This window comes from Trichoplusia ni, chromosome 17 (assembly GCF_003590095.1).
Source record: "Trichoplusia ni isolate ovarian cell line Hi5 chromosome 17, tn1, whole genome shotgun sequence".
NCBI classification, from domain to species: Eukaryota; Metazoa; Arthropoda; class Insecta; order Lepidoptera; family Noctuidae; genus Trichoplusia; species Trichoplusia ni.
The window spans coordinates 5,145,791-5,169,148 of record NC_039494.1 but is presented as its reverse complement, the minus strand read 5'-3'; the positions used below and the strand labels follow the sequence as shown (position 1 = coordinate 5,169,148).

The window sequence follows — 23,358 nt, the reverse complement described above, 5'->3', positions numbered from 1 at the left end:
GGATCTAAAACAGTTTAGTCAAGATAAATAGAGTAAGAGGACAGTTGCATTGTGTGCGAGTTTGTTTTATTTGAGTGATAGTCATTTTACCCAGGAACGAGGTTGCTACTATACTCCGTGCCACTCTTACGCAAAGCAAGTCTTTCTTAAAGCGGTAATAGCCACCGGACTTGATCAAGTGTATAACTATGCATATCTTACACGCTATGAACATCTCAATACAAACGTATAAGCTTCATCCGATAATCAATACAACCTCTCCACAAACACGCGCTTCGCAAATGTAATCATCAATTTATTACACAACCGTTCACAAATAAACAAAGGCAGCGCCCGTATATCTTAATCTACTTAAATTCCCATTCAATCGCATGCATTCCCGAATTATGGCGAATCACGGCATCTCTTGAGAAATGAGACGAACTGTAATCGAATTACCTCCCCTTACTGAATGGAATAGTTTCGTGTTACCACAGCCTGCACAAAAGCTAGATTGAAAAGTGATGTATTTTCTTCGGAAAATGAATCTCCGTTTAACCATTTTCAACCTTAAGTATTTGTGATAGGATGTGTTTTTCTAAATGACTTTTGTGATAATTAATTTCATTTCATTTGTATTTTTCTTGGTGGGACGGTAATAAAGACAGAAATGAAGGAAATTGAATCCTTAAGCCCTAGTTTCTATAAGGTATATTCAATTCAAAACTCATTTTGCGTCATATTTTACGATCACAATTTCAACTCCTATAACTTGCTTCAACATATCCAATTTAACGATCGTGTCCAACGTCACAGCAAAGGGGTTAAAAATACATGCGATTATCAAACAACTCATTTTCCCGCCACTCAGTGCACAAGCGCGCCAAAAAATCCGAAATGTCAGTGCATCGCGTTCCAGTGCTTTATAGTGCGTCGTAAATGTGCGAGCGGGCGCGCTCCAGGGCCGCACTTGACAAACATGCCACTAGATTTATGACAGGGCTGTCGCGTGCACACGTTAAAAAAGATGGCGAAAATTTTAAAATTCACAGTTTTATTGTTTTCAAAGTCATTTATTAAGGTGGCATAAATTGTTTTAATGCATATGAGTTCTGAACGAGTTACGTTCGTGGAATTCATTGAAATATTTACGTTAAATTATCGTTTGTGTTGTGTGTAAATAAAAGTTAACTGGATTCGTCTGGAATAGCTTTTTCATTTCTGAGTTATGAAAATAGCGCACGCCAGATTCAATTAACATGAACATTGCCGACAAAGGCTTTTGTAATAAACTATACTTATAGCTTTTTGGGAAATATAAATGAGCCAAGATTTGTGACATTAGAATCTATCAGCTTTTAGGCCATTCAACAATACTTAGGTACTATTACTAATACGCTATCGATCACACAAACATTATCGATCTTACCATTCATTCCTGAAGTTTCTGATATATTGTATACATAACAAAATACCTACGACATACATCCATGAAAACCTATTCCTCTATTTATAAATAAAAAGGTTATCACGTTACATCTCACCCAGTCTTAGCAAAAAGTTTTCGGCGACGAAACGAAAATACCAATTGATTCGTGTGAGTTATCGCCAGCCCTGATTTATAGCGCTCAGGCACAACCCTACGAGGCTCGCAGTTTTGATATATGAGTTTAGGGTTACTACTCAGAAATAGTTTTAGTGCACGCTTTATTTATTTTATAGCTTTTAAGTGACGTTTACGGTCGACGCGAAGACAATACGTCAGGAAAGAGTGATTCTTAAAACCGTTTAAATTTTGTACTGAGTTTAATGTGTCTTGAAGCGTAGAAATGCTCCTTGTAAGAATAAGTCATTACATTGTATGGAAGTAAGGAGAGCTTCATGTTAAGCTACATCGCATAAACCTTTTTGCCTTTCTTTTATGAAATATTAAACCACTTTTTGCATAAAGTAGTATGATACAAAATGGCGGTTTTCAGTATTTCTTTAAATTTCATGACGTAGACCATACGAAATGATTTAATTAAACAATCAAATTAATTCAACCCATTTCACATAACTCTCGTATTTAAAATTCCCGACAATAGTTCACCTCGGTCCTGACATTTCGATATGATCCAATAAATAAAAGCTCTTTATAATTTATCGCGACGCACGCACACAACTCATCCTCGTGTCGCACACGAAACGGTTATGACGTGTGTGGGTAAACGTAGGTGGCGCCATAACTCAGCGCGAGGGAAAAACAAAGGTAACCCATGGATCCGATATTGGAAGCTGTTAAACTACGAACAATTATTTACAGGTATTTTTATGATTCAATTTCCAAAAGTAAAATCCGGTTGATCCTGAAAATAAATACTTACGTTTTAAATATCGAGAATTTTCGGTACTCCTGTTTGGCGTATGTCGGGCAATACTAAAATAAGTTTCTATCAATATTTTTTCCTACAGGTGCTGTTTTTATAAGCAAGCAATTAAATACAGAATTCAGTCACTTCATAATACAGCGTATATTACATGAAGTGATACCTACAGCAAATTCTAGTAGGACTGGAAACTGAACCCAACATACAATAAATGATCTAAACGGACCACCTAATAGTTTCTAACATTTTCAACGATAGGCTTAAGCATCCCACTACTCTTCAACTCACCAAATAAAGCCATCCGAAAATACTTGAGACTACAAGAAGCGCTTCAGTTAGCGACATAAATCATGCATAGCGTAGTACTAGGTACGCGCGGCAGCGGCAACGCCCCGCCGAGCAGCGCGGGCGGTCTCCTGATTACAGACGGATCATTACTTGTAATTAGAAGTTTTATCATACATTTTACGTAGGTAATTATTATCACAGTTTATGTTTGATTGCTAGGTTTGTAAGCACAAAGTTGTAGGAGGTTTGTGGATAGGACATTTTAATATGGTCAAATGAAACTCATGTCTCTTTTGTCATTTATTTATTGATAACATTAATAGGTTTTCATCAAAAAATGAAGGAGACAATTTACAAAAGTGTGGCTGTTATTTAAAATGGTTACTAAATATTTTTCTCATACAATTTTAATTTTAATTTCATAATATGTGTAATAAAAAACCAATTAGTCCTCGACCACAGACTCCACCACCTCCACACGCCCTCTTTTAGAACTATACAGAGGGTTTCTAAACGCAGTACTGCCCCGAGAGGTTCCACTGATAACTGAGTCTCTTCTGGTTAGGCTCACGATACTATCTGACCGCCTTTGATACCTCGACAATATATTTTCCATGCCATTCGGAGAGAAAATTGGAAATCTAAGATCCGGAATCTTATAATAGTACACGTACAACGCCCCTAAACTCAAAACCACTGCGAAAAACATGGATACAAAGATTTTGCCGCCCAAACCCGATTTGTCTAAAGGGCTGCCGCTTATCTCGGCAACCTTTTGCCCCCTGACCCAATGGGCGTGGATTGCATAGCTAATAGAATTGATGATTTCCGCACTAGAGCCTTCGTAAACACCTTTATCGACTATTACGAGTTGGATCCTGCTTAGCGGAATTTCCGGAGTAAACCCTATATAATATTCCACTGAATTTTTATCATAAGCCTGCACAGTATTATCGACAAGGTCATTAAAAGCTTTCAAATCAAAACCTTGATCTGGATTAAAAACAACGTAACCGCCACAAATATCACAACAAAATCCATAAGGCTTGACAGGACTCACACAGGATGGTTTCGGACAAAACTTTGTTGAACAGTCAATTTTCAGAGGAACCATTTGGCAGGGGCAACCGAATTGGGAACAAGACATGTGTTGTTTAATTCTAATACCGGTACTCATAAACTTGTTAAAAACGAATTGTTGTTGTTCATCTGATTGCGCATTAATACGTAGCACTAGTTCGTCACTGGTGTAACTTTTGTTTCCGATTCTGAGAGCTTTTACATACTGAGGCCTTGTAGGCAGCTCCACTGTATACTTCGCATCGGTTGGGAATTCAACTTCATCGTTGTAGCATGGAATCCTGTCGGAGTCAGGAGTGGCCTGGTTGAATTTTGGTGAGCTCCAAACATCAGCTTGTCTCCATAAAGAGTAACTCACGTCCAGGTAATAAGAATTCCCTTCAGTACAATTGGTGTCAGCAGAGTTGCTTCCCAAGGTTAACGAGCCATCTAGAATCAATTCTCCTTCTTCTGGTAAAATGAATCCGCCGACTTCGGTGCCGGATGCAATTTTGATTGAACCAACAATCGTTTGTGGAAACACGACGGTTTGCTTAGAGCAGGGAAGTTTCCCGTCTTTAAAGTTTTTTGGTAACTTGAAGCTTGAGTTTGGAAGCCACTTCACAACAAAAGCAGAAACCAAAGTTGTACCAAATATAGCGATACAATGCAACACCAAAATGGGTGACATGTTGTAATGAGCGTATGGTAATGAATGCCAATTTTGTTCGGACGGATAGTAATGTGATACTTAATGACGTCTGGCCGATTATTATCTGTGCTCTGTTTGATGTTTGTGACAGATGTGGGTGACACAAATCAACGTGTCCGAGTGTAAAGTTACATTCTATTTATTTATTTATTTATTGGATCGGATCGCCAACAGAGGCTACACAATTACATGCATATTAACATTTTTGCGTACAATATTAGTGTGCGCCTCCAATTACAGGCGACCACATCATTCACTTATTGTCTAGGTAGGTACAACAAGTTTGATTAGGCAGAAACAATTAAAATACAATGAACAAAAATCATAATAAGAGAATCAAAATTAAAAGTAAAACAAACATAATAATAAACTAATTCAAATTGTATGTATAGAATAAAATAATAAAATGAGAATAATTATAATGTGAGAAAAAAAAACAACAGCAAACAAAATATTATAAATTCGAAATTATTTCTTTTACGTCTTTTTTTTTTCTGAATCATATTAATAAGCTGTTGGGATAATGATTGAGAAATGATGTTATTATAGTGCTGCAGTGTTTTGTATTGCGCTTAAAAGTTACTTTTCGGTTAGTGTTGATATTGCTTTTTAAGTTAAATCAAATGCGTTTATCATCATCATATTTATCATCAACCCAGCAGAGGGTTGATTGAACGTAACCACCTTTTATTTAAACCATCTTCCTCTAATCTCTTGCTCTTCGCACCAAAACTATTCCTGCTATATTTTTATTTCATTAGCCTATCCTACCTTCGGATAACCCGAATTTAGCAATCTAAAAAATAAATACCTACCTTAGTAAATAAACGAAGAGTAATGTCAAAAATTTTGTAAAAAAAGATATTAACCTTACGCCCGTTATTACATTTCTTTCTTCAAAGTATTCTCACAACAGAAGCAAAAACAATCCATCACTTTAAGCAAAAGAATCTCATTTGTATAACCGGCAGCTTAACCAAACAAGGGCAATATATTACCTTTTGCGAATACCGAACCGCGACGAATTAGTAATGTTAATATCATAATATTCCCTGAAAAAAGAATACGTATAAACAAAAGATTAGGGGTAATCCGGCCGCGTCGGGAAACCCGAGATCCGAGGATTACCGCCATCTTGAAGACGCAATAAAAGTCATCGCCAGCCACGCACGCCCATTACACTTGATACCTTATGATTTATCGCTAGATAACACTGGTAGGTGGTTAAATACAAACCATTAATGACTTTTCGAGGGGCTGGAAATTTAATAAGACGCCTCTCCCGTGCCAAGGAGCGTAGTTATGCAAATTTTATTGCAGGAAAAGCATCAGCTGAAATGTACGGAATTGTATTTCAGCTTCGGCCGTTGTGCTGAAGGTGGGTGTTGTGACTTTCTTCTGAGTTTGTTATCACGTCGGTTATGAAGACTTTTAATGAATGTACATATTAATATAATTATAGATTTTTTCTAAATGGAAATGATCTTAACCTTTTGAACAAGAAATGGTTAATGTTTGATTACATTACTCTTGTCTCAACCATCGCGCAGTATAGTTGCATAAGCCAGCTGTCCTATTTGCATACAGCTGCAAAATTAGGTGCTTAACTAACACTGGACTCATATCCAATTACCAATTAGACTCGGCACCATAGCCGCGATGCCGCGCCCAACACTCGCCCGTACATTCCACCCGCACTTTAGCGATCGTAACAAGCCGCCGAAACGCACAATATGCTAGATGGGTAGATAACAGGGACCTCTACCTCTAAGCGTTTAGGTTTACGGTTCTGTATAAAACTGCTACTGGCATTCAGACCGTTTACGAAGGGCTCTGCGGTATAAAACCTTATTGTGAACGTGTTCCGTTTAATATTTTTCGTCGTAACGTCTCTCGGAGCGTCTTAGCCATGTGAGGTCAAGGACGGACTGGTTTCGGATCCGAATGAGTTTCCGATATTAATATGAGCGTTGGGTTTTCGGAACTACCTAGAACAGATTTTTACTTTCGTTTTATGTTCGGATTTACTGGATTTTCATTGATTTATCAAATTGTACCTGTGTAGTTTTACTTGGGATCTACGGAGTTAAAAAACTGATGGGAGGATTTACAATTTCGGGTATCCTGTCTTTGGAGGCCAATTTAGAACTCTACTCTTGACAACTCTCATTGTTTGCCACATAAGCAACTCTTCTTAGCCGACTGTGTACGTGATCATTCTACAATGTAAACAGAGTAAGGATCCATATGTCTTTAGAAACTTTATTGATATTTCAGTTAGTAAAAGGAAACTTATTCACTACTGTCTCTCATAGCTGCTGTAAAAATCCTTGTGAAAATTCGGGACGTCCTTTTCAAACCAACTTCAACTCTATCTTAACGGTTTTAAATGCTACAACTGCCTGTCATTTACTCTAACTGCACTGCATATCAGTATCTTACAAAGCTTTGTTCGCTGCAACACTTTTAGGCACCTCTACACGTTCGTTCGCTTCGGGGCTTTCAAAAATGAACAATTAACAAGAACGGTGACCACATAGAGACCACAAACAAAGTTTACTTTTAATTTTCTAGTCTTTGTTCCCACTTCTGCCCGCATCGTCTTTGTGGGTCTTTTTTGGAAACGGTCCACATGGGTAGCTATCATCTTCGTTTTTCCTTTTTAACTTGTTTTCAAAATAAAATAATTAAGCCTAAGCAATATCATTAATAAAAATTTATACACGTTTTTCTGTTTTATCTAGTTAACTTTACACTTTTGTTTTTAATGACTGTACTAATAGGTATTTTGTTTATGAATAAAGGATATGAAGCGAGTTAGTATTTCGTCGCTTAATATTTCAGCACTATTCTCGTATATTATCTGAATAGCTATCAATTTAATCCTATTCCATGAAAATACTGAATGATTTACATCAATTTTATAACGACAAATGACAACTATTTTATATGAGCAATCAGCGTAAATACTGTTAATATAGGGGATTACTAAAGCTGAAAGCTCGGGGCCATAAAGCCAGTGCTTGTAAAACGTCATAAACCATACACTTGACTCATAATTTATTCGAGTCTGCTTCAATACGCGCTATAAAATCTATTCTCTCGCTAAAAGGTTCTGTATTGATAGTTAGGGAGAGCGTACACTGAGTAGGTGTGCCGCAGCGGTCATGCGGTGTGCACATGTGTATAACGATGCACTCTTTACCGCAAATACCACTTTATAATAATCAAACATAGCTCTATACATGCCGAATCCAATAACTTTAATATTCATTCTGACGTAAACAACTAAGTAATTTTTTGTACTTAAATAACGGATACGTGTGAAGTATAGCTTTTATTTGACTAATCTCTATTTCTAGGATTTGGGAACAAAATATATAATACGTCAGGTTTTCAAAGAAAAATCTCTTAGCAAATTTTTAGGTATTTGGCCATGAATTAAGTGCCATCTTCCATAGATTTGCCAGCGACATTCATACGTTTTAAAATCCAATGTACACTCACCATAAGTAATAAACCGATATCTTTACTTTGTTGATGTCTTATGGCAATGTTTATGGTATAATTGCCTATTAGCAACGTATTCGCTTTATGGCTATGGCTATTGACATATAGCCTGTTAGGATTTTTATCGACACCCGTTGTATTCGTCTTAATAAGTCCTGCAATGAAGAGTGGTAGCCGTTATATAAATTGATGTGTTAACGACCTAAGGCGGCGAGTTCTTAGTGTTATAATCGTGTTTATTGGTAACATATACCTTATATATGTATATAGAATGCATTGAATACAGCTAAATGTTTAAAAGCTGGAAACTTGAGCGAGTAGTAAAAGCATTTTTTATTTTTGATTGGAGACTGTTGGTTGCAATCAGGGCAGTCCAGAGTGTTCAGAGAAACTGTAATATTGCAACGTCCTTTCTAAGTTCCAGTGGATTAAGTGTTTACGAAGATTTATAAAACATATTGGACACGTTTTTTTATATTATTTTATTAAGCCTGTAAAAAACTGCTTATTTGACGCATGAAAGGTGGTGAAAAGTATATAAGTGGGGCCAGTAAAGTGAATTTTCAGTAAAGAGAGCACAACCCGAGCTCTTTTTACTAAAAATATTATGTCTTCGTACGAGATTTTAACTGTTCATTTTGTACATATCATCTTTCATTTTTTGACAAGTATCCAAATATGATTCCTTGTTTGTTTAAAGTAGTCCTCTGAATACAATAACTCTAAATAATAATAACTCTCTATGTATAAGCACAGGTTGGCTTTTCATTCAAAATTTCATACCATATCCAAGTCAAGTGTGGTCATTTTAAAACACTAAGCTATTCAATAGACCCATTATATACATTTATTTTTCAGAGAACCATAAGGAGACTCACGGAACCCAATATTTTCCGGTCAGCGATAACCATCAGCACATTTACGAATGGCTCTTATCAACAACTAGTTCGGGATTGACCTTTGTGCGGAACCATTGTTGTTTCCTAAAGAAATAATCATTCGCGTAAAGAAAGGCGCCAATAGATTTATTATTCTACAGCGATAGAGAACTGGGGGCCTACCAGGAGCTACTGCAGTGAGACAATTGAAGGTGTGGGAAAGAGATGACTGTAGTGAAAAATGTCTTACTTTCAGTGGTGATGGTAGATGTCCCATGCTATAGAATAAGGTAGTTTTATAAAGTGAGTAATATCTAAAAGAAGAGGCGAGTCAGCATGGCATCTGTATCCAAAAAGAGTTAAAGCACATCTCTCCCATTAAATATACCAGCAAAGCTACAAAACAATCACGATTTTCATTAGACCGTATTCCCAATATGTAGAAATAATCTCGTATTAAGAACATAAATAATTGAAAGTAGCTGTGCCGACTATTCTGAAATTACTTTTTGTCCATTTATAAACTGTATGAAATAAAAAAATGACTTAACAACATGTAAAATTTTTACTCAAAAAAAAAACTACAACCAACTATTATTTTATAAAATCGTTCCTGAAAAATGAAACCAAGTCACCTACATCTCCGACCACCGAGGGTGCCGCGACTGCCACGAGTGGATGTCATCAACAAAAGAATCAATTTATCACGACAGGGCGAAAGGTCAGGTCCTCAGGGAACAGGTATGTAGCTATCGATTGGCAAGCCAGGGGAATTAAAAGGTTAATCTATGAAGTAACGTTATTTGGACGATAATTTAATAGTAAGGTATAACAGTTTTGAGTATGCATTTCCAAAAACAGAAACTAATATATATTTGACAAAGCTTAATAGTAAATGTTTGATTAAGGATAAACAAATATTATTCGTAGTAACAGCATGGATGACCGGCTCCAGGAATGTTTTATAGTACAGAATACAACGTTAAGTGCAAATAATGCAGTTCAATGTTACGCAGAAATATATGTTGCTCGGAATTTGGAACGGTATTTAAAGGTATATTAATCCGAAACATAAATAATTGTTTTTCAACAAAAACACATGTAGCATATTTTTTTAAATACAATTAAAAACAATTTTGTTTTTTGTTTTACTTCAGACACGATTCTAACCTGCAACTCTTAGTTAAGCGCACTGATTGCTTTATTCACTAAGCTAGGCAGGTCTCGCACCATACGCTTAAATTTGTGATGAGATTGATTCGATTGTTTCAAGAAAGGCTTACCTCTATTGCTCTATCGGTTTTGAGTCTCGCCACCCTGCAGCCGCGACAGCTCATGGTTAAGAACTCCGATTCGGTCCGAACCTAATCGAGTGATCCCAATAAATTGACTTGAGTAAAACACTCTTAAACAATTAACACGTATGTATATTTTCACCAAGAAGATGCATTATCTCAGCACAATCTGCACAATGTAATACTTCAAGAAACCAATTACACAACACATGTAACCCACTTCCAAAATTCAGGATTTCCCTATAATAATTCTCTTTAAACGCATACAGGCCCGCTAAAGCAATTAGCCGCAAATAGGATTTGAAATGTGGCGACCTGGACCAAATAGCGCGTCGGTAATAAATTCCCGCTCCCTACAAAATATTAGACAATCCCCAGAACATTAATCTTTCGTACACATGTAGCGTTTTAAGCGAATTCCTATGTGGATTATATTTAGTTTAACATTAGCTAAGTACTGGTGTATGAAAGTTGGTGAAATCTGAAATACGTGAAGTGCGGAAACTGTTTTCAGCGAAAACAATGGTGTTCGCCGTGTGTTCGCTAAATAGTTTTCGTAATAAATTCATCGCTGGAATTCATGTGTGAACATAGAGTATGTTAAACATTCTTTTTTTATTTAGGAAGTGAGTAAACACTTTTGTTAGATTGTCGAGTCAACAAATAAATATAAAATGTTCTAAGCAGCTTGAAATCTTTTAGTTATAACACATACGAAACGTATGCAATGTATTCTTTATTTTATTAGCCATAGTAATATCTACAATAACAATTCATTTTCAGTGTCCGCTTTTGTGTAACAAAACGTTTAATATCATGTTCTGCAACAAACTTTTCGCAGCAATACATAAAAAACTAGCAACAAAACACTCGAAAGAAAACCAGCAAAACTTCCACCAAAAATCGAGCATCGACCGACAAAGTTTAACATACCCGGGTGAATCCGGATGAGTCTGGATCGGGACGGTTCCGGACAACTTCTAAATCATATAAAAATAGTTTGGTAACAATAGCGACACTTCGCGGACTGCAAGCCAGAGTTTGTTGGAGTTCTACTTTAAGTTGATACTGATCAATTGACGTATGAAATACATACGTGCCTGTTTGTTTGTGTGCGTCTGTGTAGTTATATATAAAATGTGATTTAGATTATGAGTAAATGATTGATTAATTGTCGAAGTTTTGGATGTGAGTGTTTTGAAGGCTTTTGTGTTTTGCCATAATTCTCTTGTCAAGTGTTATTGGTATTTTTTAAATCTAAAAACATTATATTGTGCATGTTATGCAGAATACACAGCTCGTTTATATTTTAAAGTTTCATTTACTTTGCTGATTATTAGAAAAGTTTCGGAAAAATCACAATAAAAACAACATAAGGAAAACATTGGTTTTACATAATAAGTAGTTATTGAATTTTAATTCTATGAGCAGACCTCATTAAAGTTAATTTTTACTCAATTAATAAAAAATGTCAAATGCAAATCATTTGTGAACTTAACATAAATCTCCATCAAAAGTTCGAATGGGTAATGCAACGATAATTTACAAGGAACCTCAACTTAGATCGTTTGCTCATTAATTCAGTAGAAATCTCACATTAACCCAATTCTCCTATTTGCATCTTACAACTGGCATTTAATAATAGCTCATTTACATATTGTCATACGACACTGGGATGCGTTTAGGTTCTCATTGAGGAGTGAATGATGTAAAGTATCATAGAAAAGGAAGAAAAGATGAAAAGTGAAAATTGTCTTAATTTTTTTCTGGGGGCTTATCACCTGATTTTTTCCGGATGGGAAATCAACATCACTCCCTCCCGCTGTGAGTTGACCGAAAGGGAGGGTTAGACTTTTACTGACTAAAACTCACTTATGTTTTGTGCTTTCACTTAGTGTACCGAGACCACGGTGTCCCTCACAGATAGTTGTTGTAGTTGCCTCCCTCATAAGTAACTACAAAATTCATACATAGAGATCCTCAAATAAAATTGGCCGGCCCATTCTCAAAGATGACTGTTAATGTGGTGGTTTAGGACTTCACTGTCTCGTACCCTAGTCGAAATCTGATTACGTGGCCGAAAAAATAAATTTGTATTAGTTTAATAACACCCAAACACAGACATAGTGCCTAGACGCATTTTCTAGTGATAATTAAATATGTATGCGAATTATTTAAGCTTCCTCGATCTATTGTTACTTTGAATACTTTCCAAAACATTTCTTGAACATTCCTATAAGGAATAATGATCTATTAAAGAATGCATAATGAATGATTGAAACCGTACCGCCTACATAACAGTATTATAGACCAGTCATAAATCAAGTCCTCCAACTTATCTACATAATTCAAAAGCGCCACGGTCCGTCAACCTTTTAACGAAACACAAACAACCGAAGATTAAAATAGAATAAATTATTAACCCTTGTCTTAACATCGAAAAATTATTATACGGAACAGAGATGTTATTCGGCTGCATTTTATAAAACACCGCCACACAAAGCGATTTCAACTTTATAACACGAACGTTAAAGCACAAAATGTCAGTTTCAGGACAATTCATTATCGTCTCCTTAATTGTAACAGCAACAACGTTTAGTTTCGTTTGTTTTGCGATTTTCTGCGTACGTGAGTTTATGCGAAAATGTAATTTGGTGTTTGGTTATTAAAGTTGAATTTGGTGTGAACGGCTTTTGGTAGACGTTAATGCAGTTTTTGGCCGCCCGCTGAGCGCAGTCGAGGCGATCATAACAAATCATCAAGTTGTTACTTAAGGGTTCGGACACACTGAGGAAGTGTTTTAAAGAAACTTTTGTAAAGGGTGAGAACAATACAGTGGTATTTTAATGTTGTTTTCAAAATATTACGACTTACTTTGCAACTTTGAGAAATTTAATGAGGCTACAGTGTTTTGCATAACAGAAAATATAGCCACAAGTTTGTTGAATATAAAATGAAAAATTACAGAAATATTAACTAACTTTTTTAAAGTCACTTTTGGCCTGTGTAATCTAACCAGTTTATGGGTAAACTAAAATACATTTACAAAACAACATTTTTGCATTAAATCCTTTTTGTATGTTTAAAACATTAACCTCAACAACAGCTCCCACGTACTATGGCTGAGCCTTTAAACAAGCGATGCATAAGATTATTTCGCAACTGTTGACACATCGCATCTCTCATCGCCCGTAACTCAAAAATGTTTGCTCCCCGAATAATTTGATTGTTATACGTTGCAAACTAGTTGGCATAGAACTTACTTCAAACGAATGACAAAATTATATAAGTGTGTATGTGGAAAAGGAAAACCTAAAGACAATTTCCCCTTTTCTAAATACCATATAAACGTTTAATTTGATGTAATGGCAGAATGACGGATCTTTATGACAAAAACCTGTACATTGTTTTTTAAACGTAACGTAAAAGAACGTTCTACGCAATAATACTTCATATCGAATTAATATAAATATTATTTCTCAATTCATAACAACATCACACACGACTGTACCAAACGGCTAATTTATATTATCATTAACAATTTGAACACAACTGACCTTTCTATACATGTATCATCGATAACAAAAACATTTACCTTCGACAGCCCTTTGATACACCGCTGCACTCACCTGTACTATGAATTTAAATTAAATTAATTTATATTTTATTTTTGTAATTCCATTATAACTCGACTCCTTTAAGTACCGGCCCTTAAGCAAACACCATATTACTATACTGCACTCCTGATGTATCGGTGCTCGCTCCGCTTAAATTGTTCACCGCGTGGGGTGACACAAATAATTTAATAGCTTTACAACAAACATTATAAGAGACGGTGACGTCATAATGCGAATCTCAAGTTTATTACTTACGGGTTTATAGCGAAATAGATTCACATTAAGGTCTTGGATGACTCATGGTACCGATATTAAATAAAGACAAAGTACTATACAATTTTGGTAAATAGATAATCGTGTTCGTCAATCCTCGTTTCTTCAGTGAGGCCGATTTTCTTATTATATAAAAACACCTGGCCCTGACACCTCTGAAGGTTAGAACTAAACAAAACAGATAAAAGTACCATTATCCCTTACTAATCCCCTCATTCTTAATGAGGGAAAATAATTTAATTACCACGTTTTCACTTCCCAAAGTGAGTGCTACTTGAAAAACTGAAGAGATTTCCAGTTCTGTGCGAAAAGCAATTAGAATAATGAACCTCAAGGACATAAACGAACAGCATAAGAAGAACTGTCCTGTTAATATTAATGTTTCAGTTTATAGCTCCAGTGATACTGGTTTCTTTATGTATTGTGTGCTATGAAAGTGCAAAGATTTTTCATGTTCCCAATCTGTTAAATGCGTTCAAGTGGGCTTTGTTAGGTGTTTACGTAATTTATTTTGGGAACGATTTCTTGGACAGGTGTCGAGCCCTCGAGAGCGAAGTGGAACCATTGTTGTCATCCAGAGCTTTTAATGATAAAGCAGGAACGACGGAGAATGAGGAGGCATTGCTGACGAGGGCCGGGGTATTTGTTATCTCTTATTGTCGCTGAACACTTTTGTTAATTTAAAAATGCGATTCACGTTGATCTTTAGATAGTCATCGAAAAAATTTTTGGCATCTATACATTCAAATAGCTTGACAGATATAAACTGCTAAAACTCTTTTTGCCCCTAGTTACGTAATCTTTTTTAATTTATTCTATAACACGGTATCAATATAATCATAGGTACAATATTCATAAACCAGCTGGTTCAAATTTTCGTCTCCGCTATTCCCAGAATAATCCGGGTCATATAAGTAGCTGACAGTCAAGCTGAACGCACGGATTAAACCGGCCTGCACTGGACTGATGATGATAAAGTGCAAAATGCTACGTAACATTATACAGTGTAAATACGCAACGCTTCACTGCATTTCCTGCTTTCGTCAGAGGAAATTGAACCTTAAAGGATGCTATTACTTAGCTAAATATAAACTGGCGTCCGTTTTGCCTGAAAATTAAAAACCTTTCCTAATCTGGTTGAAGTGCAGCGTCAGTATTAGAAGGTGCAGCGACGATTTTCCAATTAAGTTGTAACCGATACAAAATAGTTTGAAGCCTATCGAAAATGTACTTTAGTAGTATCTGAATAAAGCTCAAATTAATCTCTTGGATTTTCAGCTTAATGGATATAAAGTTACTGGAAAATGCAATTTATTTTTAAAATAAATATTGATTTTACGTGATTTGATAAAATAAACAAACGTAGAAAAATATATAAAAATAAAAGAAATGGACAGTGATACGCATTTGAAACGAAATAATAAATGCTTTCGTATATTCTGTCCTGATAGCACAATACAATCAATCCAATTATTTATTCCTTTGATCACCTTAAAAACCCCCAAATTTACTGAAATCTCTACAATTTTCTACCACTGCCAAAAATGTCCGACTGTAGGTATGTCTGAGAATATCCCCGACAAAAATACACCAGTCTCTTCCATTTTCCCTACATCCAACCGCTCCAAGTTACTTTTCACGCGAACCAATTAGGGGAAGAATTGATGGCCAATAAACGATGGAGTGTTCCGTACAGCACGACGAAACGGGAAACAATTTCAACGAATTTCCATTTCCATCTCGCTTTTGGCAAAAAGTTGGGTGTGTTTGAAATTGCAGGGCCGCACCCCAAAGAATAGTGGAAGTGTAAGGCAATTTAATTTAAATTGTGATTGTGAATTTGTGTATCTACGCTCCTTGTGCCTACTTGAAGCTAAACCTGGTTAGTTATTTAAAGTATATTATTTTTAGGCTTCAAGAATTCCAAGAGGAATCGTTGTTCGCTAGCATCATAACAGAACATACTCACTTACTAAAAGCACTACTTCCAGTTTAAGCCTTTTCTACGTTAGTCTCAACATTCAGCCTCCACCTTCTTCGTAATGTCCACAAAACCTTTAACTAGATAACAAGCTCGTAATTACGCCCAATTACAAACAGGCTTCTGTAATCACCATATTTTCTTCCAACCAAATAAATTCAGACAGGTTTCCCTAAGCAGGACTATTTAAATGCACAAAGGGAGCAACAAAGGTATACTTTATGTCGGTTTGATTCAAGGATTCCCCTACCTTACCTCGTTCTTTCAATCGGACCATAACCTCTCAAGTACGCGTTCCCAGAACATTTGTTCACAAACGTTGCTATTCCAAGATCAACGCAGCATACAAAACATCGTTTTCCACCTGCAAGTACATCAGCCCCGCTTGGGACTAAACTCGTTACGTCTCAGTTAAATCAGGGCAACCCCGCCGAATTCAGGAGGTCATAAATTGACACAATTGTTCCCTGCGGTAGGGCTTCGCGAATTATTAGCATAAATACCCTCTTAGTAAGCTAAACGGAACATGACGCGGCGTGATGACTCCCTCCGTCTTGAGAACGAAAATATTGTTTAACTTGGAAATTTAGAGAGATTTTTTGGACTGGTCTGGAGAGAATTGAATATTTAGACGTGCTTAAAATGTTAATTAATAAGTAACTTTTAAAAAAAACAGGAAAACAAGCAAACTTCCGTATAATTTTAAAGTCCTGATAAAACAATTAACAAGATTATTATATTATTTTTTCTTTAATATTTAGATTGACACAAAAGACTTAAGCAGACTGCAAACTTCTAACAATACCGTACTACTGCGATAACCAACCTATACGTTTTCCGAAGAAAATAGTATTTCAAACTAACCAGTAATTTATATAAGGCCTCGGACACAAGCCCTAGCCCACTAACACTAAAACATGATTCATCCAGCGTTCTGAAGTTCATCCAAAATCTTACGTAACACACACGCTCAATAGATGAGAAAATGCGGCCTATTCTTTGCCGCCCACCTTCAGAACACGGCAATTTAAAGTTTGCCACGACGGAATGAGAGCAATACGTATCTACTGCTGCGACCACTTTACTGCAACCGGGACTAACCGGGCAACGAATATTTCTACTTCCGAGGAAATTATAAGCCATTTCCTACAGAGTATTACACAATTCTTTAGCTCATTGGCAACCGAAATATCTCATTAAACTCGCCGAGAATCTCTACTAAAGTAGGGTAGCGTTTTAGAACCTGATAATATTCAAAGCCTTTACAGGAACTATCAATAATTTTATATGAATGATGGCTTGGAATCTAATTAACCTATCCACGAAGACAGGGTTATCTTGACATGAAAGTAATAAACATAATGCGTAATGAATTTCCAAGATTTTCAGATAATTTTAATGAGAAGAACCGAAAAAAGAACTTCGGAACTATAATTGGTTTTTCAAAAATCGCATAAAATATCTTTACAAAAAAGTCTCTAAACTTCATATTATGCAAAAAAGCAAAAGTAATACCTATTAAGGTGGCATTTTATTTGTCCGTCAGTTCTCAGAAATCCGGTCCTATCCGGTAAGCCCGGGTGTGATTGCTCAGCGATATTTAAAGCTGATTTGGTCAGTGAAGCGTCCATTGCGGGGTCCGTATTGTCTTGTCAGCGTCTGGCAAGAGGAGACTCAGTAATGAATGTGATAGGTCAGCAAGTATGTTTGGGATTATGCCTAAAATTTAAGTTGATTAAATTATATTGATATTTATATAGATATTATCCTTTGACAGGTGCTATCGGCAATAATAAGGTTCTTAATAAACAAATATAATTGAGAAATTTGGGGAAATCATTTGCATTTTTATGTTCCGTAACCAAAGGGTCTATTTGTCCGTCACAAGCCTATATGTTATAAACCGTAATAGAATAGAATTTTCACAGATGTTCCAGGCTCAACAAACGTTCATCCCCAACCGAATGATGAAAATTAAAAGGAAGAGGAGTTCTTTACATAGAAGTGGAACATAACACCATGATAGAAAGACGAAAAGAAGTACATAACTTTTGAAAAATAAAATAAAAATAAAAACGAAAATCAATCTATACTAATATATGTATAAAGCTGAAGAGTTTGTTTGTTTGTTTTTTTGAACGCGCTAATCTCAGGAACTACTGGTCCAAATTGAAAAATTATTTTTGTCTTGAATAGACCATTCATCAAGGAAGGCTTGGCTATAAACCATAACGGTGCGACTAATAGGAGCGAAGATACAATGGAAAATGTGAAAAAAACAGGGCAGGTATAAATCATAACTTATATCTTCTACCCACGGGGACGAAGTCGCGGGCAACAGCAAGTTATTTTATAAAATGAAAATAATATTACGGCTCTATAACAAATCTCTACAAAAATAACTCATATCAAACGTACATCTTCCACCCTTCAGTGACGTCACTCGGCACATATCTTGTCGGTACTCTTTCCGTACCGTCATCACACCTCCGCTCATTTCCTCCGCCTATCTGCACACACCTGCCCATCTACACGCGAAACACACATATTTTCCTATCAATACCTCGTAATAACTATACAGAGAAAAATAAACCATATCATAGAGTGAGTAAGGTTCTTATTTCAGTGTGAGGAACAGTCACGAAAATTGATGGTATTAGTTACATATGGTGCGGGGTTTGCATGTATAACCATAGTTGGTTGTTCTCATTAAAAGTGAACGTAAATTGAGCTTTATATTTTCTTTCGCACTCTCCTCTGTAATAGATCTGGAGATTTTTACGACTTTCTTCCCAGATTGGATGTTTACCTGGCGTAATTTATTTCGCGAACAAACATTTTACCGTGTATTAAGCTTACGTGTTTTTCATACTCTATATTCTTAAGGCTTTTTGGTTATTCTGACGGAAAAATCAGAAATAATATTAGTTTGTCTTAGTCTTAAGAGAATATTGGATAACAATAACCCTTTTTCGTTTATTTCATTAATAATTCTGCTTAATAAATTTTACTACCTTAAGACTATATCTTCATCATCGTTAAGGCACTCAATGAATTAACATTTCTTTCTGTCAGTAACATAATACACCCTACTACCCTTTAGGAGTGAAAAACAAAATTAAGTATATGCTTGCTAAACATAGTAATGTAAGTGAATACTAAATATAATAATACATAGTAGAGGAGTGAAAGTAAACATGTACAGTAGACTCTCACTAACCACAGCCACGTATAAGTACGAAGTGTATACCCGTCCACACAACTGCCACTAATTATAACGCTTGCGGCGTAACAGATGACGTCATTACACGTAATAAATCGTCAAACAGCGCAGCGCACACTGCATAGCGTCATAATCGACTGCCCGTGTAACTGGCCGGCTAGTGATGGCCGACGCTGGCCGAACTGAAACTAAGCGACGCGGGAAAAACAAATGACTACAAGAACGAATGCTGCAGTAAAGCTAAAAAGGTCGTTATGAAAGTCATATGAAAATAAATCACTGGGTTGCAGAATTTATATAAAAACAATTGAATGTTTCACAGAATTATACTTTTTAACATTGATAACGAGGGTTTTTTGCTTTGACTTTATATGTTATCTTTGCCTCACCCTATGGTTGATTGGTAGACAATGATAGAGGCTTTTCTGTCCGACATTGTATGACGTTCATGGCAAGACTTGTAAACAAAATAAATAAACTATCATATCCATGATAAAAAAATTCAGCAAGTTCCCGATTGATTTAGAATTAAAAATTAACTCTATATTAATTTAACTTACTACGTAACCCTCATCACTAGTCGGGCGCGCCTGCGTTACTGGCTGGGTGTCACGTGTTTTCGATCCAAAGTGCTGAACATTAGACTAATGCCGCGCTTCGTCCACGTCCGCGAGAATTGTCGACTTGAATGCACTAGGCATTGGTGCTCAACTTTTTGTGGTTGGTTTCATTTAGTGTTTGGTTTTTGATAAAGAATATATTTTAGAGAAAAGGTATTGTTATTGTGTATAAGCGTAATTAAAGTAAGTTACGTAACAGGATAGTTGACGTGACCATACATTTGCCTGAAATGGCTTTATTTATGAGTTATACCTAATGCAAATAAAAATAATTTTGAGCTGTTCCTAGCTTATGCAGAAATGTTAAATTAGCTGTCGTTCTTTTATTCCTTTGACTGTTGGGAAACGGCAGTGTTAATAGAAATAGAAATCAAAATATTCGAAAGCGGAAAACGTTCATTCAAAATATTATTGTTGCACTAAATAATCTGTTTTCAAATCATTTGAGTGTATGTTTAAAGTACAAACTCTAATCAATCACCTATCTTAACAAAACAGCATTTTCCTATAAATATTTAATCCAAGCAAGTCTACAGCGTGTCATTCTAATCAGGTTTAAAATGCACCGAACGTTGCAAGCCCCTGGCTTAGAGTTTAGTATGCAGCGCAGTAACTGCTAACATTAAGTGAAGCATGAACTAACTCACTTGACTTTCTTATTAACTTATTTACTTATAGTCCACGATTTGACATAATACTATTATTTTCTTTGTTTTAATAACTGGCGTTAGGGAAGCCATAGGTGTAATTCCGGAGAATTGAATTTACAAAACACTAATAGGTAATTGTGAAAATATGTGAGTGTGTCTGTATGTGTCTTTTTGTTAGCTCGTCGCGCCCGAATGGCTGGACCGATTTCGATAAAATTGGTATGAAAGTACTTGACAAAATAGAAATAAAAATTAAATTTCCCAAAAAAATCTTTTTTAGGAAATTTTCTAGCGAAGTATACCAACCCACACTAGTTTCAAGGATGGATACATTCTAACCTATAGTAGCAGAAACATCATGTCACTACATACAGCTGTAAAAGTTCAACTATGACAATACAGGTTCATTCAATGATAAATGTAGGGAATATGAGTGTTATGCAGATTTACTGTGCTATAATCACTTGTCTGGAACATGTAACGCACCATTGAATGCCAACGCCTCCTCATTATCTAGTGTCGCTGCATTTTCGATCAAATTTTAATGCTTACGAAAGCGTGATTCAGGAGATCATTTTCGCAATCGCCATCTTTTCTCTTCTATTTTTCGTGAACATTTCCAGATTATTATTGTTTAGAAAAAACATTTTTAAATTCTGTCCCGTTTTACGAAAATGTAATTGAAGAAAGGGGTACTGTAGCAACAACCGTTGCTACAGATTTTATCTTACTGACATCTCCCAGATACCAACCTAACATTCCCCAGTAAATCAGATACATCTTCATAAGATCTCTATCCATCGGCAACACACCATCTTAACTCTAATAAGTCTAAAGGCAGGTTTAACGAACTATAAATTAAACTTAGATAAAAATCGTTTTGGACCGAGTGTGACAATAGGGATTGTGTCCAATTAAGAGTATGGACAAGCGATCGTTGCTTACGGGGCCTACCGCTAGGTTCTTAAGGAATATTTTTACAGGTGGGGAAGGGAGATAGTGAAATACACGGTGTAGAGAGGCGTCTCTTTTCCACAATAACGATTTTATTAGTTTGAGAGGTGATGGTAGGCAGTCAGCTATCTTTTTTGATGATCATCACGCGAGCGTCGAGGTGGTCTGTCTCAGGAACAATTTATTTATAGCCCGCAGTGGCGCAGTGGAGCGGAGTGCTGCCTGCTTTTGGATGTTCGTGACCGAAGTCCTGGTTTATGTGATGTTGATATGAGGGTAATTGAGAGAGATTTCTTTGAGTTACACGGTGCCCGCGTCGCCAAATTTTAAAACTTCAGTCGTTTTTAGATGGAAAGATGTAAGGTGAAACTTCAACGGACCTCTTTTAAAAATGAAGAACTATGATGTCATCATGATCAAGTTTAAAATTATTCATCACCATCATCAGCCCGCTCTTATCGCCCAATCCTTGCCACGAATATCAATCTTAATAAATAACCAAAACTTTGAAGAAACCGCTTGCATGTAAAAACAACATTGTAATATCTTCAAGTTAAATATGAAATTGTGGATCGCTATCAAAACATCTGTTGATCTCTAATTGCACAAGTTCGGAACAGTTTAGATATGCCTCAGGGTTATCGACGGTACAACCTTGTAATGTTCCCGTCTTATAATTGGGGTAACGTTTAACCAAACAACGAAGTTATCAAAAAAAGGTGGAAACAAGTGAGAATTTGCCAAATCGTAAGAGAAGTCTTTTTTTTTATTTATTAAGAAATGAGAATACTGTGATTATTTTGTTTTTTGCGATGTTACGATGGGCTTAATTAATAATGTCCAATTCAAAAAGAGTTACTAGACACAATGAAATTATTTGTCTCTTCGGTACTCATCAAATAAGGTAAGTTCAATTTATTTTAGGCTGGTCAATAATAAGAAAACAAATTTAATGAAATTGCTAAATTGATAATGTTACAGAATTAATCTGATTTGTATATACACAAATAATACAAGGATGAACCCTGTAGCCAGCAAAAGGGTCCGAAAGACCGCTCCGGGCAACGACACGTAGTGCACGAGTTTATGAGGAAAACACCAATTTATTATACCAGCAAACTGAGAGTCTCGCGGAAATTTAACTTAAAATTTTCATTCTAACTCAACAATCGATTTCCCTTTTATGTCTGCGTTTGCATCATCGTTGTCCTTAACAAATAAGTTGTAGGTTTTACTGATTACGAAACATCAGTGTCAATCTGACAGGATCATTCATATGTTTGTGCTATGCGAGGTCTTAACTTGCAGTGTTATTGTCGCAATAATTTAAGAAAAAAATTTTTTTTCGTTGTTTAATGATACCAACGTTACATGATCTTAAGTTAAAGTTTGATAACTATGACTTGATCTAACACAGTAGGGTCAGTAACGACAATAGCCATTATACTTAAAATGATGGCATTTAAAAATACCATTTTAAATTAAAATACAACACTAGCTTGAAATGACTAAGCAATAACACAAATGAATTTGCCGCATTCATAGAAAAATTAAAGAAGTAATAAGCCAAATATCATAGCGGTACATATAACCAGAAAAGGACCTGTAAAAACGCAAAACAAATGTCCATAATTAGAGCAAAACTATACCATGTACCACAGTACAAACAAAACCGCGCACAATTTAATAAACAATAAACCATCAAAACCTATTACCAATGCAATTAAACTTAGTCATAATCAAAATGAGTGTCGTTTAAACGTCGCTGTACTAGGATTAATTATCGCTGCCCGTCGGAAAACTATGTTCATTTGACTGAAACTTAATCAAAAGTTTATCGCAGTTTAACGATGTTGCACCAACAAATAGTCCAGGAGCCGTCGGTAAGACGATTAGCGGTATCCGAACGCAGTTCACAAAGAATGTTTGGAATCTTTTTGCTGGAAAATG

General features: G+C 35.9%; 1 protein-coding gene across 1 annotated transcript; it reads right to left on the bottom strand.

The window, feature by feature from the left end:
• Positions 1 to 2,548: 2,548 nt before the first annotated feature.
• Positions 2,549 to 4,400, bottom strand: LOC113502472 (protein amnionless). The gene has a single exon (XM_026884055.1). It carries the CDS (start codon positions 4,384 to 4,386, stop codon positions 3,082 to 3,084), a length of 1,305 nt encoding a protein of 434 aa, XP_026739856.1. The 5' UTR covers positions 4,387 to 4,400; the 3' UTR covers positions 2,549 to 3,081.
• Between the last annotated feature and the right edge of the window lie 18,958 nt (positions 4,401 to 23,358).